At 36.9% G+C, this 11,723-nt stretch overlaps 1 protein-coding gene across 2 annotated transcripts in view; it reads right to left on the bottom strand.

Annotated features, from left to right (window-relative positions):
* Positions 1–7,760: 7,760 nt before the first annotated feature.
* The window catches only part of LOC149229397 (nucleic acid binding / methyltransferase), a 231,172-nt gene continuing 227,209 nt past the window's right edge, over positions 7,761–11,723 (bottom strand). For both annotated transcript variants that reach the window (XM_089378615.1, XM_089378614.1), the window contains 2 exons: positions 8,585–8,766; positions 7,761–8,148 (listed from right to left, as the gene is read on the bottom strand). In XM_089378615.1, coding sequence (XP_089234741.1) covers positions 8,615–8,766 — 152 coding nt within the window. In that variant the 3' untranslated portion in view covers positions 7,761–8,148; positions 8,585–8,614. The remainder of the gene's footprint in view (positions 8,149–8,584; positions 8,767–11,723) is intronic.

The raw sequence follows: 11,723 nt of genomic DNA, 5'->3' as shown, positions 1-11,723 counted from the left end.
AAGAATGTTAGCTTGCTCACTTGCAGTCCTAGCATTGAAATCACCCACTATAAGGACTTCACCTAACTGAGAATATGTTGCAATATCTGCTTTTAAGGCTACAAAGGGATATTTGTGTTCAAGCCCTCTACTTTTGTAGATTTTTGAAACTTGCGGCGCAAAATAGCATGTTGTAATTCTGATGTGATTTCCATTTTCTGATATTTTAAACCAAATGAATTGTTTATTTGAGTCTTATTTTTCTAATTGAATGAGACAACCTTCTTTTTCCCTCACTAATACCATGATACCCGTGTCCTTTGCCATTCCCTGTTGCTTTGTTCCACACTACCATCCTCCAGTGTCCTTCAAACCAAGAAGAAAATATATATATATATATATATATATATATATATAAACCATATTTTATTTTTTCCTAAAATGTATCAAATATGGAATCTTGCCATAATGTATAAGTATCCATTCATGTATATAGTAACCATGATGATCATTGAGTTTTATGCCAATACACCCATTGTTATGAAACCAGCTCACAAAAGATAGAAAAGATAGATCAACGCCTTAGAATTCAGCCTCTTCGAGGGGAAAACCTCCTTTACAATACACAAATGAACAATTTTTGGATGATACAAATGACAAAACCTATTTTCTATATATAGGAGTCTAAGGGGTCACAATATAACCAAGCCGACCTAACAATAATAATATAAAGGCACAAAAATAACAATAGTGGGATTCTATAGGGCACAATAATAACAATAAGGGGTACAATGACAATAATAATGGGGGAATCACTAGTATTATAGGGACCTAACATTCCCCTCTCCTTCAAAAAAATATTGTCCTCAACGCTTGAGTAGTTCTGGATGCTTCTGTATAAAATTCTCATCCTCTCATGTGGAATCTTCAAAGGGTAAGTTCTTCCAATTGATGAGATACTCTAAAATTGATCGATGTCGTAGTTGTCGAGTTCTTGTTTCTTTGACTGCTTTAGGTTCTAATATGATTTTTCCTTCCTCATCAAGTTCTGGCAATATTGTTTGAACTGGAATCTTGTCACCTATAACCTTCTTTAAGCATGAAACATGGAAAACTGGGTGCACTCAGGAAGCTGCAGGAAGCTCCAATTTGTATGCCATAGTACCTATCTTTTGCAACACCTTGTATGGACCATAATACTTTGGTGATAATTTATTATCCTTCTTAGCTTGCTTAAGAGACATTTGTTTATATGGTTGTAGCTGTAGGAATACCCAATCACCTACATCAAAACTTCTTTCGTTGTGATGTTGATCTGCCTGTTGTTTCATTCTATTTTGCGCCAAGGTGAGGTTATCCTTTAAGAGTTGGAGAACTTGTTGTTGATGCTTGATGTGATCTTCCACTGCTTAAACCTTAGAATTTTCTCTTAAATATGATGTGATGGATGGTAGATGATATCCATAAAGTGCCATTTTGGGGTCATTTTTGTTGCAGTATGGAATTAAGTGTTATACCACCATTTAGCCAGAGGCAACCATTTGACCCATTGTGTCTGTTTATCATATACAAAGCAACAAAGATATCCTTCCAAACATTTGTTTACTACCTCAGTTTGCCCATCAGATTGAGGATGATAAGATGAGCTATGAGCTAATTGAGTACCAAGACAAGAAGATAATTATGTCCAAAAATTTCCAGTGAAAATGGGATCTCTGTCGCTTACAATAATCTTTGGGTTTCATGTAGCTTTTGAATTGTTTCCATAAATGCAGTAGAAACTATACTCACTTTAAATTGATAAGATAATGCACAAATATGTGCATACTTGGTAAGGCTGTCAACTACCACCATGATAACACTTTTTCCTTTGGACTTGGGTAAACCTGTGATAAAATCCATTGAAACCTCCTCCCAACGTTGGCTTGGAATCGATAAAGGTTCTAATAGTCTTGGGGTCTTAATCGTTTCAACTTTATTTTGTTGGCCAACCAAACATTCGCCACGAACTTTTGAATATCCGATTTAAGGCCATCCCAAAAAAATCCTTCTTAACCATGTGCTAGGTTTTTAGAAATATTGAGTGCCCTCCAAAGGGAGAGGTGTGCAATTCCCTAAGAACCTTTTGTTTGAGTTGGGAATTCTTACATAGGTATAATCGATCCTTGTACCATAACGAATCATTTTTCCAGCTAAATGTATCAGATGTACTAGGATCTTGTTGTATCTTTTGAATGAGTGCCCACACTTCCTCGTCATTCTTCCATTCATCCCTTGCTTCGTTTATCCAATCTAGTTGGATAATAGAAATGGCACAAAGAAATGCTTCCACATCCTCATCCTTTCTTGAGAGTGCATCTGCCATAACATTTTGCTTCCTTTTTTTGTAGATGATTTCAAAGTTATAGCCCAACATCTTTGTGACCCATTTTTGTTGCTCTTCTAAAGATAATCTTTGTTCTAAGAAGTATTTAAGACTATCATGATCTATTTTTATCCTTGAAGTGTCTGCCCATTAGGTAGGGTCGCCATTTCTTAAGTGCATGTAGTATTGCCAGCATTTCCTTCTCATAAATAGCTTTGTGTAAATACTTTCCTTTGATTGGACGACTTTCGAAAGCAATGGGTCTTTCTTCTTGCATTAAAACAACACCAATTCCATTTCCTGAGGCATCACATTCCACAATAAAGGTTTTTGTGAAGTTCGGTGTAGCTAAGGCTGGTGCTTGGCACATTGCCTCTTTAAGACATTCAAAGGCCTTTGTTGCTTCTAGAGTCTATGAGAATGCATCTTTCTTCAATAATGTTGTTAGAGGTGCAGCTATTCTCCCATAATTCTTAACAAACTTGCAATAATACCCTGGCCACCCGAAAAATCCTCGCAGATACTTTATGGATGTGGGGATTTTCCATTCTTTAATGGTTTTAATTTTTCTAGGGTCTACCTTAACACCTTCATGAGATACAATATGACCCAGATATTCCACCTCTTGTACTCCAAAGAAACATTTGAAGATTTTTGCATATAATTGTTTCTCCTCCAATAGTTTGAGCACCCTGTCAACATGTTCAACATGATCCTTCCAAGACTTGTTGTAGATTAGTATATCATCAAAAAATACTAACACAAATTTTCTAAGGAAAGGTTTAAAAATGGAATTCATCAAACCTTGAAATGTAGAAGGTGCATTAGTAAGGCCAAAAGGCATGACCAAAAATTCATAATGACCCTCATGAGTTCTAAACGTTGTTTTTGGAATGTTTTCAGTCTTCATTCTGATTTGATGATATCCTGAATGAAGATCCAACTTGGTGAAGTAAATTGATCCATGCAATTCGTCCAATAATTCATCAATGGCAGGAATGGGAAATTTATCTTAATAGTGAGCTTGTTGAGCTCCCTATAATATGGACACATGCGCCATGATCCATCCTTCTTGTGAACCAATACTACTGGAGCAGAGAAAGAACTTTGACTAGGTTGAATTATACCAGCCTCTAGCATTTCTGCAACCATATGTTCAATTTCACTCTTTTGGACATAGGGATATCTGTGAGGCCTGATGTTTGAAGGAACACTTCCTGGAATCAAATCGATAGCATGATCATGATCACGAATAGGTGGGAGGCCTTTGGGAGTCTCAAATACCTTGGAATGATTGTCCAAGGCTTTTTGGAGATATGGAGAAATGGATGATTTCAATGTGGGAACCTCTAGTGAGCATAATTGTGTAATTATGCCTCGTTGTTCTTTCTTGAGAAGCTTTGTCATTCCATTAGAGTTAATTATCTTTCTCGGTTTCCCTGCGATACCCCTTGATTAAACTTCCTTTGCTTCTGCAGAGAATTTCATGAAAAGTTCTTGAAAATTAAAAGCTATTGTACCCAAGGATTGTAGCCATTGGACTCCTAGTACAACATCGGCGCCACCCATTCGAATGGAAAGCATTGGGCTATTCAATACATATTCTTCCATGGATGGCTTGATATTATGGCACTTTCCTGAGCAATTTATGGTTCCTCCACTGGCAACCATCACTTGACACTCTGGTGCTAGATATAGGAAGCAATTCAATTCCTTGGCTCTCATACAATGAATAAAAATATGGGTACTTCCCGAATCAATCAACACTATTACCTTTTTCTTCTTGATATGCCCTTCTATCTTGATAGTTTGAGGAGTGGTAATTCCAGCCAATGCATTACAAGATATGGTCGGATTCATTTCTTCTTTTTCTAGGGTTTGTTCCTGGTGTATATCCTCTTCTTTTGATGTTTCTTGTTCCTTTTCTTCCTCCTCTTTACAATCTATGTAAAATAATTTCTTTTCGGCACACTTATGACCTTCAGTGTATTTGCTATCACAACAGTAACAAAGCCTTTTTTCTCTTTTTTCTTTCAAGTGTTGTGGTGTCAACCTTGTAGGTTGTGGATGGCTAGGGGCAACAACACTTCCATCTTTATGATTGTGAGTGGTAGGCTTCCTTGTTGCCATAATTTTGCTTTCCATTTTTCTTGCAAACATGAATGCCTTCTCCAATGAATCTGGTTCCCAAAGGCGTACCTCATGTTGGATGTTATCTTTTAAAGTCCCTATGAACAGATCAATCATGTGCTCCATCATTGAACCCTTTTGTTTGAGATTTATCAATTGGCTAAAAAAAGGGTTTCTTTTTGTATCCTCATAATGTGTTATCATTTCATTCATAAAAATAGCCCAAGTGACAATTTGTTTACGAGAGCAAAGCCATCGATACCATACAAACTGATTTGGTTCCAAATATAAAGTTGCAATGCATACCTTTTGTGTCTTTTGCACATTATGGAGATCGAAAAATTGTTCCATCTGTAGTATCCATGTTCCGGGATCCTTGCCATCAAACTTCCTCATATCGATCTTTGGAACATGGTGGTTCTTCGATTCAATGTTAGAGTCTATGAAATCAAGATTAACATTTATTTTGTTCTCATCATGAGTTTCCATTACTACCCTTTTGCCATTAGTAAGCATTTCTTGTAGAAACTTTGTCAAATCTGTCTTGAAATCTTCCATGCTTGTCTTCAAATCGTCCATCTTAGCTTCTTCCATGTCGTCTATCTTAGCTTCCATGTCATTCATCTTAGCTTCTATGCCTTTCTTTAAATCATCCATCTTAGCTTCCACACCTTTCTTTAAACCATCCATCTTAGCTTCCACGCCATACATCTTAGCTTCTACGTCTTTCTTTAAACCATCCATCTTAGATTCTGTTACTTTTTGTGCAAGTGACATTTGTTGCACCTGGTCTCGTAATTTTGATATATCATATTGCATTTCTTCCTCTTCTTAATGATTCATGCTAGAGCTTTCAAGTTGCTTACTATGTGTTTCTATTTTCTTTCGTGGGGGCATCAATTACCGATAATAATGCTTCATTATGCCCTTTGAATTCCTTCAAACTAATTTTTCAAACCAAGCTTATGCAAAAATTTAAAAAAAATTACACACCTTTTTGTTCACTTTGTAGGAGCTTGATATTGAATCTGATCTATTTCTGTAATTTTGGATCTCCAAGGTCTGAAATTTCTTCCTGCGATAACCCTCTGAGTAATATTTCTAACTCCGCAAGTCTGATCAAGATTGGGTTCTCCAATGAAGAGTTATGACAAATCTCCCATGATGGCCTGAGTATAGACTTGTTCAGTAGAGCAAACTTGTACGACGTTTCATGGGTCATTGTTTCAACACTAGGTTCTGAAAATGATACCCAAAAAACTATAGTCCCTCCTCCTTCTGCAACTTCTTACGAAAATTCAATCTGATGTTCAGAGAGACATGATGATTTTCCCAAGGTGACATGTTTGGAATGTAATTCGAGGGTCTGCAAGAACCCTAAATTCCTCAGATTATATAGATTGGATCTGAAATTTGGGGTCGAGGTTCAGACCGATTTCTTTTCAAATGGGTTTTTTTTAGCTTCTGAAACTTTGTAGAGAAAGCGTTATAGCGAACATTCCACGATGACCTGTTTTAGATGAAATTCTAGAGCTTGCAAAAACCCTAACTTCCTCAAATCATATCTCCGAAAATATAGCGAGACAATATATGAAATTTGGACCCGAGGTTCAGCAAGATTTCGTCTCAAATGGGGTTTTTTTTTCGCTTCAGAAACGTCGTAGAAAAAAAAGTTATAGCGAAGATTCCACGATGACCTGTTTGGAGCAGTGAAATCCTATAATCCAAAGCTCTGATACCAAATGTTATGAAACCATTTCACAAAAGATAGGAAAGATAGATCAACGCCTTAGAATTCATCCTCTTCGAGAAGGAAACCTCCTTTACATTACACAAATGAACAATTCTTGGATGATAGAAATGACAAAACCTCCTTTCTATATATAGGAGTCTAAGGGGTCACAATATAATCAAGCCGACCTAACAATAATAATATAAATGCACAAAAATAACAATAGTGGGATTCTATGGGGCACAATAATAACAATAAGGGATACAATGACGATAGTAATGGGGGAATCACTAGTATTATAGGGACCTAACACCCATTCGCATTGCATAGTGTTAATTAAAATAGTAAGGAGTACATTTTGCGATGTATGCAAATATGGAAGTATTTTAAAAAACTGCCATCAACCTTTCTTTCGGGACAAGGGATGGAATTTGACTTTGCCCATCAAAGGGTGATTTGGTCGTCAAATGAAGTTGTAAGTTATTGTAATTTGCAAAAATTTAAGAAAACGAGTAATGAAGGTGTTGAAACCACCTAATTTGATGGGTTGTTCCTATTAGAAATTCCAACCCTGTGACTATACAACAGTGTGTCCTTGAAAGGTATCAAAACATAAATTAAAAAGTTAAATAACATGTTCATTAAAAGTTGGTACTTCACATCTTAGTGTATTATTTTTCATATAATTTATTATTGTTACACATTAACATTAGCTACAAAGTTAATGAATAGCACCACTTGCAAGATGTTATCAAATTCCATGCCTCTAATAGTACGAATCTAACACTATGAAATTTTATTCATAATACATATTGAAGATATAATAGGTGGATACATGATTGTAAGCTTTTATAAGAATTTGTTGTGTTGGCATTTTGTTTAAGGTCATGACCACTAAATTATTATTATTATTATCCAATTTTAAGGTCACGGCCAAGCCAGACACCAAATTGGTGTATGAGACCCCCTTGTTTGTGGGACAAGGGACCCACCTCCGCATAGTGATTTGACTATTAAGTCTACGAAGGCATACATACTCTACCCGCTTCTGGTTTTAATCCCGTGACCTCGTAGGAGGAAACACATGATCTTAACCATTAGGCCCACTCAAGGTGTATAAAAGGAAATAAAACCAAGAAGAAAACATTAAAATTAGGAAAATTATAATAAGTAAAGGAAATCTTCAAGAATTTATTTTCTCCTAGGAAAACCTTGTAAGGAAATTCCCAAGCATTTCTTCACATTTATGCCTTCATATTTACAAATGGTATCCAGTGCAAGCCCATTGAAACTAATCACGACGCTTGACCCAAAAAAATGACGTTGAGTGAGGTGTGCAATAGAGGCAATTGGCCTAGGGAATCAACCCCAAACCTCTTGCATGAAGCTGAGAGCACTAAACAACTCAAACTGTGATCTAGTGATTCAGATCAGCATCACCACACAACAGACCTAGGTTCAAACCTTGTCAAGAGTAGAACCCTATCTTGTGAGCTTACCCACATTTGATAGGGCTTCACCTTAAAGCAGATTGGGTTCAAATCACCCCATCTATAAAAAAAACCTATATATATTCCTCGTGTTAGGTAGTGGTTCTCATTTTCCAATTGAAAAATCCAAGCCATAGGTGGCTGATAAAATTGCTTTTAAGAATTTAAGCCCACGCAGCTACCATATTAAAACAGGGTAGCAACACCATGAAGAATATTACTGTATCTACAACATTCAATCATGAGAGCATTATCAGGTACATAGAACTTTAGAGTGTTACCATAAGGGAGTCTTGCACACACATGACCATCTAGAATTACAATTCTCATAATGTCAGTTGGATAAGAATAACTCTAGTTTTAACATGAATGAAGCCAGTTAAAACAAGTCCAGTGTAATTCCAAGCTCTATAGAGAAATCGCGAATGCTACTCCTGTTTTTGCAACTGGATCTGCACAAAAAATGTCCAAAATTGAAGTGCAAAACTTAGTTACTCTTATAGATTCAATTGTTGCAGAAAGGAAGGAAGATTCATCAGCTCCTCTTGACATGAGCAGACAAATAATAAAGCAAGTTTCAAGTTATGTTGTCCAATCAATACCATGCATACTTCCCCAGGCCTAGTTAACACCCAGGATTGATCTTTCAGTTATGGTACCCCAGGTTTACACTAGCTACTCAAATGATGAAATGGTATTCTAAGAATTGCAAGCCTACATAGCTACAGCATTAAAAGACAATACCAATGCCACTATGAAGAATCATAGATTCTCCGCAATATAGAAGCATGAGAATACAATCCTATGCATAAAAAGTATATAGTTACATGTCCTTTTGGCCACAAGTTGAAACCATAAATGCAAGACACTCCATGGAGAAATACTCACCAAACAAGAAAGTTTCTCTTTAAATAAATTTTAATTGAATTCAGCCCACCCACCAAGCCTCTCCTCCGGATCATAGTTTGTGAATAGCATAAACTCATTGCCCAACTTGTGATGATGTGTAGGCTGGAATCCACATGGGCGTGCATTCAAATGTTTTGCTGCAAGTTCCTGCTGAACTTTCCCTGTATTTTAAAGCCACATTAAGTTTCAAACAGATTCAAGTCTATTCTGATTTATGTGCTACATTCAAGACTGCAATTTCATAAAACAAATCAGGTAGTAGAAAAGGCTAGCTTTGGAATTAAAATATTGGCATTAATCTTATAAATAAAATCGTACAAAGTCTTCTGCACCACATTATACTGTATTTGCACAGTAGAAAAGTTGCAAAAAACATGGACCTGTATAAACGGTGACAAAACCAGGAAATCTGGGGATGCACTGCATAAAGGGGTGAATAAGTACAAAATACTTTTCCATGTCAACCTCTACTGCAACATACTTCAGCGTATGGATAGAGTTTCCAGCACTGGCTATGGTTATGGGGCTTTTATTGAAGAACTGTACAAACAACTTGGCAAATTTGTTTTATCTGATCCCAAGAAACTGCTTTGTGTACAGTCTAACTGACTCATCCAAAGACTCAAGGAAAGCACTAAATGTTACAATATAAGGTTTGCATGTGTAATAAAGTCACCTTAGGGATTGTTACCATAAAATCTCGCAGGCCTAGTGTAAAGGCTCACTAAGCAACCTAGGTCTTATGGCAACAAGAGATCAGCCACCACTGTCACCTCAGTGGCTTCTCTCCAGCTGTTTAGTGGTGGATATTATCCCCACAAGGGAGGCTTCCCTACAAAATGCCACCAACAAGATATTCAACTAAGGAGGGCTTGAGGGTGATGCAAGGTTTAATAATTGAAGAAAAGGTACTGACCAAGCCTTGAAAGGCTGAGATAAGAGTTGCCAGGAGTTCAAGTACACTTTCCTAAAACCTTTATAAATTAGAAGAAGGTTGCTATAAGTTAGGGTTTTTATGATATGCAGCTTTAGGGCATACAATGGCATAATGCAGCTTCCAAAATAGGCTGAGTTATAATATCAACAAAGGCTATTGAAGAGGCAAGCAAGGGTTAGGTAAACAATGATATTTTCATGGCTGAAAATGCATATGACAACAATAACTATTAATTTTGCGGTGAAAACATGCAATTAATGCTAAACTTTGTCTTTTTATATTTAATAATCCAATCCCTTTCAATAGGGCAACAACAAATGGGAAATAATTGCTAAAAATGCAGATTTAAGCTAACCCTATTCCTAACAACCATAAATTGAATAGTTAGACTAGTGCCTCCTCTCAATTAGGCAATGGAGTCAATAATGGTGAGGTCAAAGATAGAGGAACTTGGATGAGAACAGTGGAGGATTAAGAAGCCTCTCTTAGAAACCTCAACAACTTCCTTTAAGTAAACATTTAAAATCAAAGGAGGCATACACAAAGTTTCTTCGATGGATTCTTGAAAGACTAATTTTGCAAAGCATAAAGAAACAAGATTTCATAAAAGATATTGCCTTTTAATATGGCATAATAAATTTTCTAATTTCAGAAATTTGCATGCAAAATGGAAGAAAATCAGCAATAAACTTACACAATTCAATCAAGAACCACTTCATCAATCAAAGATTCGAAGAGAAGTCTCCTCATGCAAAAATATCCCTCACAAGATAATTTGTTCCACCAACATCACATTGTGTCCAAGAGAAACGAACAAGAGAGTTAGTGTGTACTTCTTAAGAGAAAGAGAAGTGATGTGAAGTGTGATACAAATGAAAGTGGCAACCCTCTATTTATATGAGGGTAACCAAGTCACTTTTCACTAATTTACAAGTAAAATCCCTAAAAGTTTACTTGATCATTCAACAATGCCTAAAAGTCACAATCTGACCTCAAAATATCTTTAAAACGTAATAAATACATCAAAAATAAATGCTATTCATGATGATGTCATCCTCTCAAAATGGGCAATCTCCATCAAGCAAGTGATAAAGTGGCTCATGAGTACCCCTCACTCCAGGAAATCATCAAAGTGATGAGTATATACCCAAATAAATCCACTATGACATCATCTCCATGAAGGCTTACATCACCCTTCTAGGGAATATGGGGGTGATTAGGCATGCTTTAAGGCAAGCATTGGCACATGGGCGTGAAGTAGTAGCCCTCCCAGGTCATCTCAGTGATCATCAACCTCATCTATGCTCTGAAACAAGGGAATGCCCATCAAATAGGGTCAAGGATAGCCTGGGGGCATCCTAGGTCCATCTAGGCACATCATCAAAAAATCCAACACCTTTGCTTCTTGGTAGAGTGTTTTAGCATCTAGAGGTGTAGCTAGGAGCATAAACATGTAGAATCTCATCAAACCCCATTGTCCATCTCACGAGGGCAATGTTGGGGCTACAAGGTCATGTCTACACTCAATAATGTGCAAAACGTCCTGTAAGAGATATTGGATATGTGACAAGTCTTCCTTCACCAGATTTCTACTACATGAATAATGAACCACTTGAAACATACCCTCAAGATCAAGTGAGATCAATATCATTAGGGACAAAAACCATTAAAGTATCACTGTGAGTCATATTCAATGTTAAAGGCTCAAAAATAGTTCACGCAATCCTTGCCTTCCAGTATCTTTCTAGCTCGGGATTTGTAAGCAAGTTACTGCACTTGTGTTAGGGATGATTATACCTCCAATCCTATTAGGTGCCTCCATCCCCCAAGGAGGACATTTCGCAGGTAGACCTATCAATTCATATGTGCATGCGATAATGATAGTGATGGAGTTGACAAGACTTCAAGGAAGATAGTCATAGTCATGGTACCAGCTGTTGAATGGTGTTGTCATTGATGCCAATGTCAGTGATTTAATGCTCTTAATATTCGTCATCTGGAAGCTCCAAAGGAAGAAGCCCTGGAAAACTCTATAGCCCCACACTATTGAAGCATTTCAGGATGAAGATCAAGAATCTTGAGCTCATGACTATCATCGTTGGATTCTCCTCATCATACCAACTCCAATGGTATGTGGCATGCCACGAGAGGCCTTACGGTTCATGAGTTACGTCAAATTGA

This window comes from Pinus tabuliformis, chromosome J (assembly GCF_031772625.1).
Source record: "Pinus tabuliformis cultivar Carrire ecotype Pingquan chromosome J, CPIR1, whole genome shotgun sequence".
In the NCBI taxonomy this organism is placed as follows: domain Eukaryota; kingdom Viridiplantae; phylum Streptophyta; class Pinopsida; order Pinales; family Pinaceae; genus Pinus; species Pinus tabuliformis.
The sequence above is the reverse complement of the archived record's forward strand: the minus strand, read 5'-3'. Positions and strand labels throughout refer to the sequence as shown.